General features: G+C 37.0%; 1 protein-coding gene across 1 annotated transcript in view; it reads right to left on the reverse strand.

Annotated features, from left to right (window-relative positions):
• mdga2a (MAM domain containing glycosylphosphatidylinositol anchor 2a) overlaps positions 1–17989 on the reverse strand; it is a 232707-nt gene that overhangs the window by 175694 nt on the left and 39024 nt on the right. Inside the window, exon 2 of the mRNA XM_055171404.2 lies at positions 2316–2455. Coding sequence (XP_055027379.1) covers positions 2316–2455 — 140 coding nt within the window. The remainder of the gene's footprint in view (positions 1–2315; positions 2456–17989) is intronic.

Consider the following 17989-nt stretch of genomic DNA (forward strand, 5'->3'; position numbering starts at 1 on the left):
ATATAACTTAAATCATTGTCAGTTTTGACGAGAATAATGTTATATTGGGCTTATTTTAAAAAATGGAAACTTATAAAGTCATTGTTTATTAGCTTTACAGTAAGTTATGTACTTCACAAAATAATTAGAAACTTACCGTTCAGACGACAATGCTTGACTTACTGACAACATATTGATGTAGGCTATTGTGTAATGTACTGCACAACGTTTTTAGGACGCGAATCCACAGTATTCTGACTTTAAACTTTTATAAACATAAAGCGCCTGCTCTCCGCCTCTTTTATTTAGCGAGGGTGTAAAGTTGCGCGAGCTTATTTAATCAATTACTTTGAAATGAGAATGTTTGGTAACAGCACAAGCAGCTGTACTCCCACAGACTGCGCGTCAGTTTATACGCGTCCTTTCTCCGCCTCGCGTTATTTCTCCCGCTTGCGTTTTAAACAACTCGCAGGTGGACAAAAGAGACGGATTAAAAACACCAAAACTAAACGGGAATGTGTCTCTCTCGCCCACTTATAATCCAATCGACCAAAGCGCGTCTTAATACCAGCTGTAAAATGTTGTTAAGAAACCGCGTGACTGCCGCCACCTGAACTGAGAGACTAGCCGTTTCTCAATGTCAAGGAAGGATCCTCGGAAGCTAGAATTTCGAGGATGCTACGTCATCGACGTCCGTCGAAGGACTGTTCCAATGTCGAGGATCCTTGAAATTTCAGCCAAGGACTGAGTCCTTCGTTCGAGAAATATCCCATATACAGGAAAGGATGCAAATTTGTATCCTTCGCGCTCTTCACGCGCTGAAATCACCCACAATCCTATGCGCGCAGCACCGAAAGCACACCTTTCAATCACGCAATGACGTAATGACGTGCACTTGCTAGCCTGTTCCATTTAACGTGTTCTCCGAATGCTTAAAAGGAGCCTCGCTTAGCCTCTAAAGGAAGTGACTTGTAAGGACTAGTCCTGCCAAGGAAGTATCCTTGACATTGAGAAACGGCTACTGACTGACTGAAGTGAAGGGGCGGGGGATTGGCTGGTGTCACTCCAGTGAGTGATCTGGGTCGCCATTAGCAACCAGTAGGGCGCGCTCTGCTGGACAAACAAGTACTTACATCTATCAAAAGCATTTAATGTTTTCTGTAATGAACGTTCATATCGGCTTCATATCTGCGGCTTATACGCCGATACAGATATATCTGCGACATGCTCATATCGGCCGAAAAAATCGGCAAAACGATAAATCGGTCGGGCTCTATTTTCTATACCAAGAAATTTTCTGTTACAAACTTTCATATAGCATCTTTAGGTTATAAAAACATAAAAAATTCAAACCCATAATTTGATTTTCAAAGATTTATTATAAAAACTGTTTATTTTTCAAAATAAATCTATTGAATCAATATTTAAATGTGCATTCATCTTTGCCATGTTATATTTATTTAGTTGACTAGTGGTATACACCGATTAAAAAATAAACATTAATAGCATTACTCAAAACACTTACTTTGTCATATTAATAACACTGTGATTGTTGCTGTCATCTTGGGACGTCGTCGCTGAACTTTTTTTGACAGCGATCAGCTGTAAAATGTTTTGGTCCTGCTCGATTTTCGTTGACTTCAAAAAATAATGGAACAAATATGACAGAAAACACAGCGGATATCGGATTTTGCGTTAAATTAAGAATTACATTTTTAATACTGACCTGATACAATACTGATTTTGGTGGTAACTCATTTTTTTTTAAATGGCGTTTATTGCGTTTTGGAACCAAACTCTTAGTTTGTAGCAATAGCCAACAATACATTGTAAGGGTTAAAATTATTGATTTTTTTATGCCAAAAATTATTAGATTTTTAAGTAAAGATCATAGTCCACGAAGATATTCTGTAAATTCATTCACTACAGTAAATATATCAAAAATGTATTTATTATTAGTAATATGTGTTGCTAAAGACTTCATTTGGACAACTTTAAAGACGATTTTCTCAATATTTGGATTTTTTTACACCCCTAGATTCCAGATTTTCAAATAGTTGTATCTCGACAAAATATTGCCATATCCTAACAAACCATACATCAATGGAAAGTTTATTCATGTAACCTTGATAATGTATAAATCTTAATTAAAAAAAATGGACTCTTATGAGTTTTTGTGCTCCAGGGTCACATAGAAAAAAGTTTTCTGAAAGAATAGTATTCTGCCCACCGCATCTCATTCCACCCACTACAAAAAAGTGAAGTATACACAGGCTACGAGCTGCCTCAAGCTGACCATTGAAAGGTCAGAGGTTAGTAAACACCAAGAACCTCACCTGTGGCCGTGGATGCCCCGAGACCAGACAGGTCAGCTCCAAAGTCTCCCCTTCTCGGATAGTGTACACCCTCTCTGTATATCGTTCTTCCTCTATGTTGCACGCATGACCGGAGTGGATGATCCGGACGTTTGGTGGAGCTGCGACAAAGAAAAGAAAACAAATATAGCTGAGTTTGCCAGATCGTTTAAGGTCACATCATCACCATCCGCCCGCATGCAGAAAGCTGTCACGGAGAAAAATAAAATCCTTGCCACGCGAGACTGATGCTTTCAAGCAAATCAAATTCAAGGTGAGGCATTGTAATCATTCACCTTGCTCCAACAGATGTAATTTGCACAACACAGGTGACTAGAAGGATCTCAGACTTGCATTTCCAACCAATTTCGTAGACAAAAATACCCTCTTCTAAGCATTACCTTATATTACATCCCAAAGATGTGTGGGCGACTGATGAGGCAGAGTGCCTATTATTGATTTCTCTTGTAAGCAAAAGAACTCAGCTCTTCTATACTGCAGTATGGCCGGCTGATGATGTTTCCTGCACTGATCTTCACTTACCGAGCACTTCAAGGATGCAATTTCTGCACACACTCGGATATTCTCATTGAAGCTCTTTTGGGCTTTCTACTGTTTACCGCTGTTTTATAGTTCACACTTGGAATAGGCTCCTTACACATCAGCTTTACTGACGCAGAAGTTACCGTGAGACAGAGGAGGTATCACAGTGGGGAAAATTCACTAATGAAGTGCGCCCGCTGATAGTCATAGGCGCGATTATTTGCACGCACTGTCTGTCTTGTTTTAGCACCCCATACGCTATATGAATTATGCAAATCAGGTAATGGTTCAAACGCAGCTAGCACGTATTTCGGAATGCAATTTGCATGGTGCAAATCCCATTCACCGGGGTCGGATTTGAATGCTGTTTTTTGGGGGGGGGATGCAGAAAGCATGCTAAACTATAATGTATATCTGTCCTGTGTAATTTATGAAATTTTTTAATGTGAGGCGGTGTACTTTTGCCATACTGTCAGGACTCTGCCATGAGAGTCTTGTTTTATATTTGTTTTATCGTGATGGCAGGGTTCAGACAGTCTCTTGTTTTATGTGGAGGCTCATGGCCTAGTATATTGGGTCATGTGCCTCTGGTGTCTCGTTCCAGGTCCCCGCCCCCTTGTTCTCCTTGTAAGTTATTCATTATTGGTTATCCCTCTCACCTGTGGTGCCCTCGTTTAGTCCCCCTATTTCATCTCCTCTTGTCTCTTGTCTTGTGCTGGTTCATTGTGTTTAGACGTGTCGTGTCATGCAGTCGTTATTGTTCAGTTAGTGTTTCATCTTAGTCTAGTTCATCATGTTAAGTCAGTGTTTGTAATATCATGTTTAATGTTGTGTTGCCCCCTCGTGGGTTTTTGTTTTCTAGTTCTTTGTTAATAAATGTTCTATGTTCACCCCCGACATCGTTAAACATTAAAGTTGAAAATTAACAATTGATCAAACTTTAAAATTTTTACACTGTACTGAAACTGCCCATCCTATATGCATGGTTATAACTCTTTCCATGATCAACAGAAAATATACACAACATGTCTTTTAATAAAATTGGTTACTGGCTCCTTTACGTGGCGATAATATTGTGTGATATTAAATGAGAATATTATATAATCTTTGCCAAATGATGTAAAAATGTATGTAAAAAATCATATAACACTAAACTAGATGATTATATTTTATTACACATTTTTATGAATATATTTTTATATTTTTATATATTTTCATTAAAAAAAATACTTGTTACACCAATTGACACAGACCGGTTACACCACACTGACATCTCCCAAATATTCTTTCAAAATGAAATAAAACTAGAAATTTTAGACTTGGTCCTCGAAAAAGAGAATGTATGTGCAAGTAATCAGCAAATTTATTTTGAATTTTTAACCCTTTTACATTTAATTGAACCATACGGACACAAAATAACTACGTCACATCATTGACCCTTATATAAAAAATATAGAATATATAAATATATACACATGTAAATGTTTTTTTTAAATACAAGCATGATAATTACACACAGCACACATTTATATAATATGCAAAAAAATAACTTTTATTTTGTATGCAATTAATTGCGATTATTCTTTGACCAATCCTATTATTTATATTTACACAGCTTTATATAGAAAAAAGGCATCTGCACAAAAAATATTTTTTGCATATTTTATATGCTATATTTATACTGGCAGAAAAAAAATCCAAAGCTATCTAACTCAAATCCAATAGAAACTGTAGTTAAAGATTTAAGAAAATGTCTGATTTCCTATTCAGAGGTTAAAATGATCAAACTGGACTGTGCATAGTTAATAAACAAGATGCAGTTATTTATGATGACAACCAGTGAACTGTTCAGATATTTTGTTGTTATTATAAAAATCAAAAATATTACAAATTGCATCATCATCTGACAAAATGTAGCATGAAATTGTCAAGCACATTTATTATCACACTTACAATTGCTTGGAAGTAAGCACACAGAAGTAACGGAACTGCCATCATCTGTAATAAGCTCAGATCTAACAGCGCATACAGGTAGCTATTGTGTATTTGAGCAATGAGAGAAAACACAGCCGAAAAGCATTATGTTGCAAGGTCTCTGTTGGATGCTGAAAGGGGCAAAAAAAGAAATGAATAAACTAAAACTAAAGTATTATCTTCCTGTGTGCCAGCTGCCTGCTCTGCGCTCTGGCCTAGTTTCACACCATCTATTTTTAGGAAATCAGTGTCTTTCTCACAACCCACTGTATGACTATGATACTGTCTGTGTATGACGTCAAGAATTTGTGAAGCAGACATCACCGAACAGGCTTCAAAAGGCCGGGCATGTGGGCTCTGGGTTATTATTGATGTGAAATGAGGTTGCTCTCAGCACTTTTACTCGTGCACTATGACATCGGGTCATTCCCCAGAGACTGGAGACCACTTACACGGCCAGAGGAGGATTATCTTACATGAGTTTCAGTACAAGACAATATCATGAGGGAAATATAAAAATGACAAAAGCATTACAAACTAAAAGTGAAACTATAAGAGAATAGGATTGCTTCTATATATATCAGCATCCATTTATATTTGTAAATAACATCAGTTGTTTTTTTCTACTAAACACATGGTAAGACATTGAGATATCTACATCTTTATATACTGTATATCTACACTGTTGAAGAAGCAACTGATAAGACTTTTCCATTTTAAAATAAATTGCTGTTGGATTTTAATAATTTATTAGAGCTTATAAAATGGTTAATTCCAGTACTTGATTCTGATTCGTCCATAGCTGTGTTTTATTTGCGATAAAACAAAGATATCATCGCTGAACCCAGCAACATAAACATAAGTGCAACATTCTGCCTTTGTCCGAAAGCTGTAAAGGAAGGAAGGGTTAAATTTTGGATTTGCTTTAGGATGTTGTTTACTAGGTTTCTCCATGTTTTGTCTATTTTTAAGCCATGGTCGCTTGGAGTTGGAGTTAGAATTAAGGTTTGGGTTAGGATGTCATTTTATGTAACAAAAACTTGTTCTAACCCTAAACCCAAGCGACAATGGTAAAAAAAACAGAAAAAATTGAGAAACAAATACATAAAACGCCACAAAAAGATGTGCGGCATTAAAGGAAAACACCACAGTTTTCGATGTTCTTACATCAACTTAGACAAATTAATACATACATGTCTTTTATCAATGCGTGCACTTTTAATCTTTGTACAGCGCCTCGTGAATGTGTTCGCATTTAGCCTAGACCCATTCATTCCTTAGGATCGAAACAGGGATGAATTTAGAAGCCACCAAACACTTCCATGTTTTCTCGATTTAAAGACTGTTACACGAGTAGTTACACGAGTATGGTGGCAGAAAATAAAACTTTTGTTTTGAGCCATAGGAATGAATGGGGTAAGAACATAGTGAAATATTGAAAAACTGTGGTGTTTTCCTTTAAGTGAATGGGAAGGACTGGCGTATCATGTGCACGCAAAATTGGAATTTGCCCTATGTATTGAACAAGTTTTCACACTTTGTGCTATTTGTACGCATCTCCGTGAGACTGGGTTGCTTAAAATACCATCATCAAATTTTTTATAATACATAATATCTTTTTTGTGTTTTTTTCTTTAGTGATGGGTGAATTCACCCAAATGGGTGAATTAGACTTATGAGGTGTCATGAAACATTTTGATAAAAAAAGTAAATGCTATCAAAATAAGCAGCATACAGTTACAAAGATCTCTTCATGTACTATTTTGCACATGATTTCAAATGACATGATACAAACCAGTTGTGTTGCTTTTTTCACATTTAAGGGGAAATTTTTCATTACCGCAACGTGTCCATGACTGGATTTGGGTTCTTTCATTTGGAAACATGTGGTATTTGGTGATCATTGGTAAATGTAGACAATAATAAGGAATATAAATGTGTCCAAGAAAATTTTTCTCATCCTCCGCAACAATTTTCAATCATTATTTAAAGGAATAGTCTACTCATTTTCAATACTAAAATATGTCACTACCCCAACCAAGAACTGTTGAATCATCCCTCCGCCATCCGTGTGTGCGCACGCAAGCACCGGAGCGCGCCGCGACGCTACGATAGCATTTAGCTTAGCCCCATTCATTCAATGGTACCATTTAGAGATAAAGTTAGAAGTGACCAAACACATCAACGTTTTTCCTATTTAAGACGAGTAGTTATACGAGCAAGTTTGGTGGTACAAAATAAAACATAGCGCTTTTCTAAGCGGATTTAAAAGAGTAACTATATTTTATGGCGTAATAGCACTTTTGGGAGTACTTCGACTCGCCTGAAAAGTCTGCTCCCCTTCTCACTCTCATAATGGGAGAGGGAGGGTGTTACTGCGCCGAGTCAAAGTACTCCCAAAAGTGCTATTACGCCATAAAATATAGTTACTCTTTTAAATCCGCTTAGAAAAGCGCTATGTTTTATTTTGTACCACCAAACTTGCTCGTATAACTACTCGTCTTAAATAGGAAAAACGTTGATGTGTTTGGTCACTTCTAACTTTATCTCTAAATGGTACCATTGAATGAATGGGGCTAAGCTAAATGCTATCGTAGCGTCGCAGCGCGCTCCAGCGCTTACGTGCACACACACAGATGACAGAGGGATGATTCAACAGTTCTTAGTTAAGGTAATAACATATTTTAATATTGAAAATGAGTAGACTATTCCTTTAAGCCCTCAAGGAACTAACATTAAAAAAAAAAATGGTTGGAAGGGACATAATTGACTGTAACACTCAAGATGGCTACCAGGTAAGCAGTTCTTATTTTTTCTCTCCAGATACAAGTTGAAATTTTGTTTGTCATAGTACCTAGACAACTTTTTAGTTCTCATTACCGAAACATGAGTTTGTAAATGCGTATATTTAATGTAATATCATGTTGCGGTAATGATAATTTTTGATAATGATAATCTAAAAATGTAAATAATTCTATATGAAATATTTTTTAAATCCTCTAAAAATAATGGTTATATTAAGTTCAGACCTTAATCTTATATGTGCAAAAAAAGTCTTCAAGGGCTTTGTAAAAATTCTGATGCTGGACACCTTCTAAATCTGGATTTTGTGAGAATCACCAAAATGATGTACAGTTGTAACCGTATGTAACCGTACAGTTTCAATTAGCTATAGCTAACAATCAATTAGCACTTCTTAATTCAGTCCTGTGGGTTCAAATGTCTACAACTACACCAAGTTTCTATTGCACATATGTTGCATTTTCTCAACAAAAAATAAACACTCTTATGCTATCTCAATGCCAGGTATAGCACTGCCACTGTCTAGAGAATGCGAGTACATATTCTATCAAATAAGGCTGAACTCTCAAGTTTAATTTCCTGGAATGCTAGTATCTCAGAAAGCAGTCGACGGACCGCATGTTGGGGTTTCCTGCCCAGATCAATCAAATCGGCAGCTGTGTGATTGCTTCATCCACTCTGGAGAGTGATTCAGGTTTGGGTCTATATCACAGTCAACCATGTGTGGGAGCAGCTCGGCAAATTGAAGCGCTTTTGGATGTTCTCCCAATCAAGCATGCTTTGTAATATCTGCCTAAATTCCAGAAAAAAAAATAAAAGATTGCCTGCTTGGGTCCTTTCCTCCTCGCGAGGTACAAAGATTTATGATCACTGCCTGATACTATTAAGAACTGTTTCAGTCTGGCTGATTAAAGGTGGTCAATTCAAGTTAATTTCTGTTTCGCACCAAAAGCCAGTAAGTAAAACAGGGCCAAGTGACTTACTTTAATCCCATTAAATGGATAGGTAGCAGTAAAATAAATAAGCGGAGTCTCCGACAAACAACAGTCGAAATGAATATGCATGGACATGTTCGGCAGACTGTGTAGTTTGATGGAAATTGCTTGTTGCATTTGCTCTCTGATCATATTACAAAATGCACATTATTACAGAGCAAATTTAACGTTAGAGCCAGAGTTATGGGAATAAATACTTTAATGAAGACAGGCTGATGGAAAGCCATTCTCATGCCGCCAACGATAATAGTAACAGACGTCAAGGCAGAGGTAAGGAGTTTGAGACTGTGTAGAAAATGCATTGTTTGTTATGGGATTGAAAAGTCTGACTTTGGATTTTGGGTGGAAAATAGAGGTAATGCAACACCTCTACAATCAACATTGAGGGTAGACTTTTTGCTCTACAACAACATTTCTGTATATCACGAAAATCGGACTTTTCCATGTTTAAGGGCTATACTTGGGTCCCCAGTGCTTCTATCAACCTAGAAAATGTGAGAAAGATCCCAGTAACTTGTTTTGGCAAAAAAATTCTCTGCAAGCATGTGAAAAAATACATAATTGGAATTTGGCTCCCCTTGTGATGTCAGAAGGGGATAACACCGCCTCTTAATCAGCACTATCCAACCACGGCATTGCCATTTAGTGCAAAGATCAACTCATTTGCATTTTAAAGGACACACCTCAAAACGACACATTTTCGCTCACACCTACAAAGTGTCAATTTTAACATGCTATAATAAATAATAAATCTGGTATTTTGAGCTAAAACTTCACATATGTACTCTGGGGACACCACAGATTTATTTGACTTCTTAAAAAAGTCTTGTGAAATGTCCCTTTAATGCTTTGTCCTATCTAGCACATAAAAATATGATACAGCATATAAAAAAAAAATTAAACACATTTATTCTGTATATGAGGAGTTCAGATGCAAAACCCTCTAAGTGCGTCTGACATGTTTTCTTGTAAATTACTTTCACAAATGTCACTAGTCATTTTATTGGTATTTAACAAATGTGACTGTCTTTCACCGCAAAATCCTCTAAGTGCATGCAAGCTTTTATGGCAAAAACCTTTACTTTTAAAAAAAATAAACTTCTTTGGTCATAAACAGTTGCAAAATCACTAAAGATGTAACTAAAAACATTGCAAATCATAAAAAGTCAGAATGTAAAAATTAAGAAACTGAACCACACATTAAGGGGCACTGTGATGCATGTGACTGCCACATTCGAGGTATGTGCAAGGTCCAAGTAGTCACAAGTGACCCAGGTTTGAATGTGCGCCGTCATTTATCAAATTCATCTTCTGTGCACTTAGAGGATTTTGCTGAATAATCGACAAGGCAGATTCTGCTATCAAAAATGTCTTTCTTTTTTTTGAAGTGAAGGTATTTGATGAGCGTATCATATGTGCCAATAGCATCATTATCTCTGAAAAAATATATTTCTGAAAACTTGAATTGGTATGTCACAATTAAACATGACTGGTTCGGACAAAAACTTTTGGATATGAAAGAGTTAGGACACAGTTTTACTTTTTGTAGCAAATTCAAAAATTCATTAAAAATTAAAAATGTATGTAACACAATTACATTAAACAATAGCTTCTGGGGCAGGACTTAAAGGTATAATTCACTTTAAAATAAAAATTTCTGTCATCATTTACTCATCCTCATGTTGTTCTAAACCTGTATGAATTTCTTTTTTATAATGAACACAAAAGAAGATTTGATAAATGATGGTAAACACATAGCAGATAGTGACTATAGACTTTCATAGTAGGAAAAAAATATTTTGGAAGTATTGTGTTTAATGATGAAGAAAATATTTTGATAAATGATGGTAAGCACACAGTTGACGGTACCCATTAAATTCCATCATATTTTTTTATTCCTACTATGGAAGTCAATGGTCACTATCTGCTGTGTGTTTACCATAATTTCTCAAAATATCTTCTTTTGTGTTCATCAGAAAAAAGAAATTCAAACAGGTTTAGAACAACATGAGGATGACTTAATGATGACAGAATTTTCATTTTAAAGTGAACTATCCCTTTAAGCATACTGAAGACACATACTCACAAATTTAAATTCTTTCACTTTAAACTTTCATTAGTTATATTTTTATATTATATTTATGCATTTGGCAGACGCTTTTATCGAAAGTGATTTACAGTGCATTACAAGCTAAAAATTTTTATCAATACTTGTGAAGCCATTACCTTTGCACTGCAAACGCAATGCTCTACCACTGAGCTATACAGTTGTTAGTACTAGGGATGCACCGAAATTTCGGTCGCCAAAAATTTCGGCCGAAAATGGCATTATCGGTTTCGGGCCGAAATAAAAAATCCAGCCGAAAATGTAAACCGAAAATGAATGTTAAGTGCGCCCCTCCCATCTGTGCGCTAGCGCTTGGGTTTCACTCACGGTGATCAGTCGTTTCCCACCCCTCCCCTTCGTGCTCAATAGTGCTGCAACGACGCGTCAACGTCATCGATTACGTCGACTACGCGACGCGTCACGCTGTTTACATTAATCTCGCGTAATGGCGGCTTCTGCTCCTGGCAGTGTTATCCATACATTTATTTGTTTGTGTGCGCCACAAAATCAACAATGGTCGCAACATTTACATTTTTATTTTCATTTAAAACGGCTTCATTTATTGTTGTGAGCGCTCGGTGGTGCCTCTCTTGTGCACGCTCTCTCTCTCTCTCTCTCTCTGTGCGTGAAGCCCCTAGACAGCGCCTCTCGTACATGACACTGAGTGAAAGAATTAAAAGTTGGCTGTGTTTTCCATGCGGATTCCTCTGTGTACTTGCATTTTCGCATAAACGTCAGATGTTACTGACAAAGAAGACGACTGATTCGAGTTTATCATGAAAGGTTAGCAATGTTTTCGCACACACACTGGTTCTCTATGTGCTTGTGCGCTCTCTCTCTCTCTCTCCTAAGCCCGCACATGCCTTCTGTAGTAACTCTGTGTAATAACAATTTTAATTTGCGCCGAATTGTCTGCGATGTCTCGTTTATAAATCAAGATTTTAGTAACTTAGTATTAAAGTAACAGCTGGTTGGATTAAACACAAGGTTATTGGGTCATGTTTAGTCACTATTTTAATAGTCTTTGGGGTGGTTTCCTGGACAGAGATTAGCTTAACCCAGAACTAGACCTTAGTTTAATTAGGAAATATAATTAGTTTAAACAAACATGCCTTACTAAAAACTTTACTTGTGTGCATTTTGAGGACAAACTAAAGGCACTGATGTATTTAAAGATATGTGACCCGTCACGGAAACCAGGGACACAAGTCGGCAGCACAAGTTTCGAGAAAATGAGAAACAAAGTTTTTTTTTTCAAAATTTGTGATTTTCGTTTTATTGCAGAATCTGTTAGTTGAGATCACGAAGAAGCCTCTCCATATTTGAGATAGCAGTTTATGTATATTTAAAAGCGTACATTTTGCGGTTAAAATAGGCTTGTTTTCCGGAGATTCTAGCGTGCAGCGGGGGGGCGTCATTGTCTGTGTGTACATTTACATACTGGATAAGCTTGTGTTTTCGCCTCCGCCCCCAAAGGGAACAGCGTGACTACTGAATAAGAATAGTTCGCCCAAAACTGAAAATAATGTCATTAATGACTTACCATTATGTCGTTCTAAACTCGGAAGACCTCCGTTCATCTTCGGAACACAGTTTAAGATGTTTTAACATTAGATTTAGTCCGAGAGCTTTCTGTCTCCTCCTTTGAAAATCTATGTACGGTTTCCATGTCCAGAAAGGTAATAAAAACATCCTCAAAGTAGTCCATGTGACATCAGTGGGTCAGTAAAATTGTGTTGATGCATCGAAAATACAGTTTGGTCCAAAAATAGCAAGAATTACGACTTTATTCAGCATTGTCTTCTCTTCCGGCTAGAGCGTGAAGTCACGTGACTGTAGTGACGTGGCTGCTCTGTCCCTTAGACATGTTTGCTGAGTTTTTTTTTTTTTTTCAAACTTACAGCGTGCGTCTCCCCAGACTGTAAATGAAGCTCGGGCGCACAAAACAAAAGAAATATAAAAGAAGCTGGGGCGGAACAAATAACAGTCAACCGCATATACGTCAGCCGCGTCACTGACTTTATGGGGCGCCGCAGTCGGATGACGTCAAAGTACCGCGAGAGCTCTTTAAGAAATCTTACGGAGTAGTTTAATTTCGACTCGTTCTCGCGGTACTTTGACGTCATCCGACTGCGGCGCCCCATAAAGTCAGTGACGCGGCTGACTGTTATTTGTCCAAACACACAGAAGTTACACAGAGTTCGTTGAATTCTTTATATAATATTGGCTACATGTTTTGTCTATCAATATTTTCCATGAAGTCATTGGCTGATGGAGGAACGAGCGAGCGATTGGTAACATCTCTTAAGGACTTCACGTTTTCAACGGTGCTGTTTTTGGATTATCTATTATTTTAAATACAAACTTTGAAGGCGGGTTCATGTGTTTAACGGAACGTAAATACCGGAGTGTAATCTGATATACCCTTACATGTTACGATGTAAATAGTCCTCAGATATATTGTATTGTATTACCAGAAGTTCATGCGTAATAGACTATATTTCTATATTTCACGGATTATACGCATTTGTGGACAAAAATCATTGGATGATTCACACATCTGAAACAGACTGGATTCGACTTGTGATCCCCACAAAGGTAACGTTAAAAGTCCTGTTTATTTTTGCATTTTGTCATTCGGACTTCTGTAATAAAATACTACATATGCTGCTAGAACAGCTGTATCTCAAAACGGCTTTACAGGGGGTATGGCTTAGCTAAATGAGATGTAAATGAGCCCTATTGTCTCTCCAGCCAGGGAAAAGGGAAAGTGTTAACTTTTTTCTTTCTCAAATTTCTCAGCATTCGCTTTCTTGAATGTGTTACATTCAAATGGCCACAACTTCTCCAAATCTTATCAGATTTCCATGTGTTACACATCGTTGGAAAGCTTAGAATCTGCACTTTCAGAATCTATGAATAACTCAAAATGCCTCAGATCCGACTTGTGTCCATACTTTCCGTGACTGGTCACATATGTCAGTGCAAGATGTTTTCAGTTTGGACAGCTCTTATATTTATTTTAGTCTAGGACTAGTCTAATCCCTGTCTGGGAAAACGCCACTATATGTCTGACAACTGAAAAGATAATATGTGAAAATAGCATTCAGTTGTGTTAAAATGCTAATTTCAGACCTTATTAATGTACAACTTTGTTCTTTTTTATAAATGTTTGCAATTTCTTTATTGTTTATTATATTTTTCCCACCTTTTTGCTGATCCCAAAAATAATCTGATTTGTGCCTCAAAAACTGTAATGTGATCCAAACTGTGAGTTTTTTTTATTCATCACACACCCCTAGTAAAGTTAGTACACAGTGATAGCCATAAATGCAATTGTACTAATAACTGGCATAATAATTTATTTCGGTGTTTCGGTTTCGGTTTTTCGGCCTTGGTTTCCTTTTTTCGGTTTTCGGTTTCGGCCAAGAATTTTCATTTCGGTGCATCCCTAGTTAGTACACCACAATAATTGCCACACAGCATAAAACAGCGATGTCAGGCATTTTTTGAAAACATATATAATAATAGTATTTAATAGAAACCAAGGAACCAGAAAGTGTAATTGCCTATCAAAGAAATGCCAAATACAGTCCGTGGGGTGCAGCACTAACCCCTCTGTTAAGAAAGGCGTGGAAGATTAATCCTTTTTTTACAGCACAGCTCCCTTTTGCTCAATCACTCAGACACGGGCGGTGAAAGATAATAACCCTGTTGGGTGGAGTGAGCCACTAGCCAACTGATCACTGATACACATGGCACAACAGCTGCTGTTGCCCCACTGGTCTCCAGCCATGCGGATTAACCCCCAGCCAACCTGGCAACCCACTTATTCATACAATGTGCAGCTCATGGGGAGGTAAAGAGCAAAATGCATTTGTCTTTCATAAAGTGATCATCTCAGCTAAACTCTGAGACATTATTGAATCGACCTCTCCCCCAGCACACTTTTATATTCTGCCTACCGGGTTCAGAGTATTTCATACGAGCGAAACACCGTCAGCGGCCAGGTCTTGGGTGTGTCGTTTGACGTGCGCTCATTTTAACAACTAATAAAGATTCTCCGAGCCCGCCGGGCCGGCTTGATGGAATTTCCTTGCTTCTTCAATTGTAGAGGAGCTCGATTGAATAAGCACTGCAAAACGAGTCATTACTTTTCATTAGCCTGGCACTAATTCTATAAGGCCCATATACACATTCACATTCTAGTTGACAGTGCTATTTCAAATATCCGATTATTTCTAATGGTTAATATTAATCACACTTGATACATAGATAATGGAGGGGCTACAAGCTCAGACCCTAGAACCGAGGCACCACCCAAGGCCATGAAGCTAAATTTGTGATTATTGCACATGGTGCCATCCACTGTTCAGAGAGGAAGAAGAAAGGCCATTAATATAACCAGCGCTGTATCATGAAAGGACCCTAAAGAGGCATATTTGGAGTAACTTATAACTTATCCAAATATAGGCAATTTTAAAAAGGCTTATAATATACAATTATAAAATAGATGGATTGATCAGTTTGTATTGAATGTTATGAGAAACCTGGGGCATCTAATGATACGTACTGGATAAGTTACTTCAAAAAAGTAATTTGTTACTCATTAATAATTACTTTTCAAAATCCGTATCAACGTTGATTAAATGGACAATCGATGCCTGTGTGAGAGAGAGGGAGAGAGATGGTGTGTTTTATTGTGTACAGTATACCCCGGAGTAAAGTAAATTTTTTACGTGTATGCGAGAGTCTGTGTACAGTGCGTATGACGCAATTTTGGTAATCAGAAGAGTGTTGGCGTACTGTGCACCTTGTGTACATTTTATGTGTAATGCTGTGTTCACACCAGCCGCGGTAGAGGCGTCAAGCGCTAGTGATTTCAATGATAAATCAATGTAAAGACGCGTTTACGCGCGTCTGGAGGTCTTGCTGCGCGAATGAGGCGTTTAGTGCGGCACGGTAGACGAGAATCCGCCTCTGTCGCGCGTCGAGTTGAAAAATCTGAACTTTGCCGAAAAATCGTGCCACGTTAACCAATCAGGAGCTTGCTCTAGTAGTGACATGATTAAAGGAAGCGAGCGGAGTCGCATAAGCCCCTCCCATGACGTGAATTTCTTCGTAAATGTCTTGAATGACTAGAGTTTCATGAGCGGCTTTCAGGCGCGAATGAAGCGAGTAAAATCAAAATGTTCAAGCGTCCAACTATTAGGGCTGTCACAATGATTAAATAATCGTCTCATCGTGATTGTTTGACCACATCGTGATGATTTCAGATCACTGCAATGATTGCACATCTCTTTGAAAACACAAGGGGGAGCTGCAGCGGCTGTATAAACGAGATTGTATCAGATTCCTTTTAAATATGTTATGTGTATTAATATTTACTGCCAGGTAAACCTTTGCAAAATATTTAATTTAAATAATCACAACAATGTGTGAAAAGGATTTCATAAACAAATGAATGATTTCATAAACAAAAAATGTATGAGATTTAATTGCCAAAGAACTAAAACAGGCAATCAATCGTCATAATTGTCACAATTTATTAGACAATTAACCGTCAGCCAAATTTCATAACTGTGACAGCCCTACCAACTAAGTGTGAATAGTGCGTTTTTGCCGCATCTACCACATTTGGTGTGACTCCAGCATTAGTCGCGCATGCACATACAGGATTGTAGTCTCCAAGAGGTATTGCAATTTGTCGCAATGCACATGTATCAAACATCAGCACATGTACGTGACTACATAACTACACCTATGCTTTGCCAGCCTGTGTCTTCGACTCTGCGTGCACGATTGCCTATGCATAAAAAAACATACTATACCTGGGTGATTCTCACGAAAACTTGGTTTTAAAAATGTCAAGCATGAAAATGTAAAAATTGCTTAAATTTACTTTTTTTCCCACCAGACATTGAAAAACAAAGTCTGGAGTAAATGGGAACATTAATTTAAAAACTTTTACTTATCATTTAACACTTTTTGTAAAATTAATTAAAAACATTAGTCCTAAAAAATCTCATTACCGCAACAGTCAGAAAACATCAACACTGACATATTTTCAAAATGACATGACAAACCTGAAAGAACATAATTTGGAGATTCTGCACATGCATTTAAAATCAAAGTATTATGCTTCTATTAATTAAATTAACATTTAATAAGCATCTGTTGCGGTAATGATAATCAAAATGTTGTGTAAGCATTCTGACAAGACAATATTTTAAATTAACTGTAAAAAAATGATCTTACCTGGTAGCCATCTTGAAGTAACTGGTCCATGTGCTTGGTCACTCAAAATCAAACTTTATAAAAATTCTGTATGTGTGCTTAAACTGTTCTCAAAAAGTGTTGCGGAGGATGAGAACATCAGGCATGGACACATCATTTTCCTAATTTTTCTTCATTATTATTATACATGAATATTCAGTAAATATTTTTTCTGTCATCTAAAGTAGTCTAGCAAAACATCCATTTATTTTTTTTCTTAATATTTTTGTGTTAATTTGATTAAATTACAACATAACGCATGTTCAAACACAGCCGGACACATTGCGGTAATGAGAATTTCAGCAGAAAATGAGATAAAATTTACAATTATAAATTCTTATGTTAAAATCACACATTGTGCAAGGTAGAACACAGTATTGTGTTAATTCTGATGCTTTTTAATGTTACTATATTACACATTTTAAAGCTAAAATCATTAGTGCCGTGGTGTTTCAATGGTTTCGTGAGAATCACCCACCTAGGGCTTATGACTGCCAGTTCTGTTACATACTGTCAACACTGTTACTCTATCTTGATAACATAGTTTGTGTCCTGTAAAATCTTGTGATCCATGACAATGAGTACCAAATTATTAAAATAATTAAAAAGATAACCATTTGAACATGACTTCGGGCTCCATCCCTGGATTTAACAACTAGTCACGGATGAATTAAGACAAAACAAAACAAAAGACATCTAGGGAGTCAATACTTTATTATCAAATGTTCATAATGCTGAAAAAATCAACAACTTTATTGTTTTAAAAACAATAATTTTTTACCAAGGCTACTGGTTGTCAGGGCCATTTTTGAGGCACAGTACCTTTTTTAACATTTTAAATGTTTGCTTTGTTGCTATATTCTCTGTTAGTTTGCATTTTGACATTGTAATATGCACAGTCATTAAAAGATGATGTTGATAATGCAGAACGTCGAGTTTGTCTAGGTATGTGCTTTATA

This window comes from Misgurnus anguillicaudatus, chromosome 7 (assembly GCF_027580225.2).
Source record: "Misgurnus anguillicaudatus chromosome 7, ASM2758022v2, whole genome shotgun sequence".
Classification (NCBI taxonomy): Eukaryota; Metazoa; Chordata; class Actinopteri; order Cypriniformes; family Cobitidae; genus Misgurnus; species Misgurnus anguillicaudatus.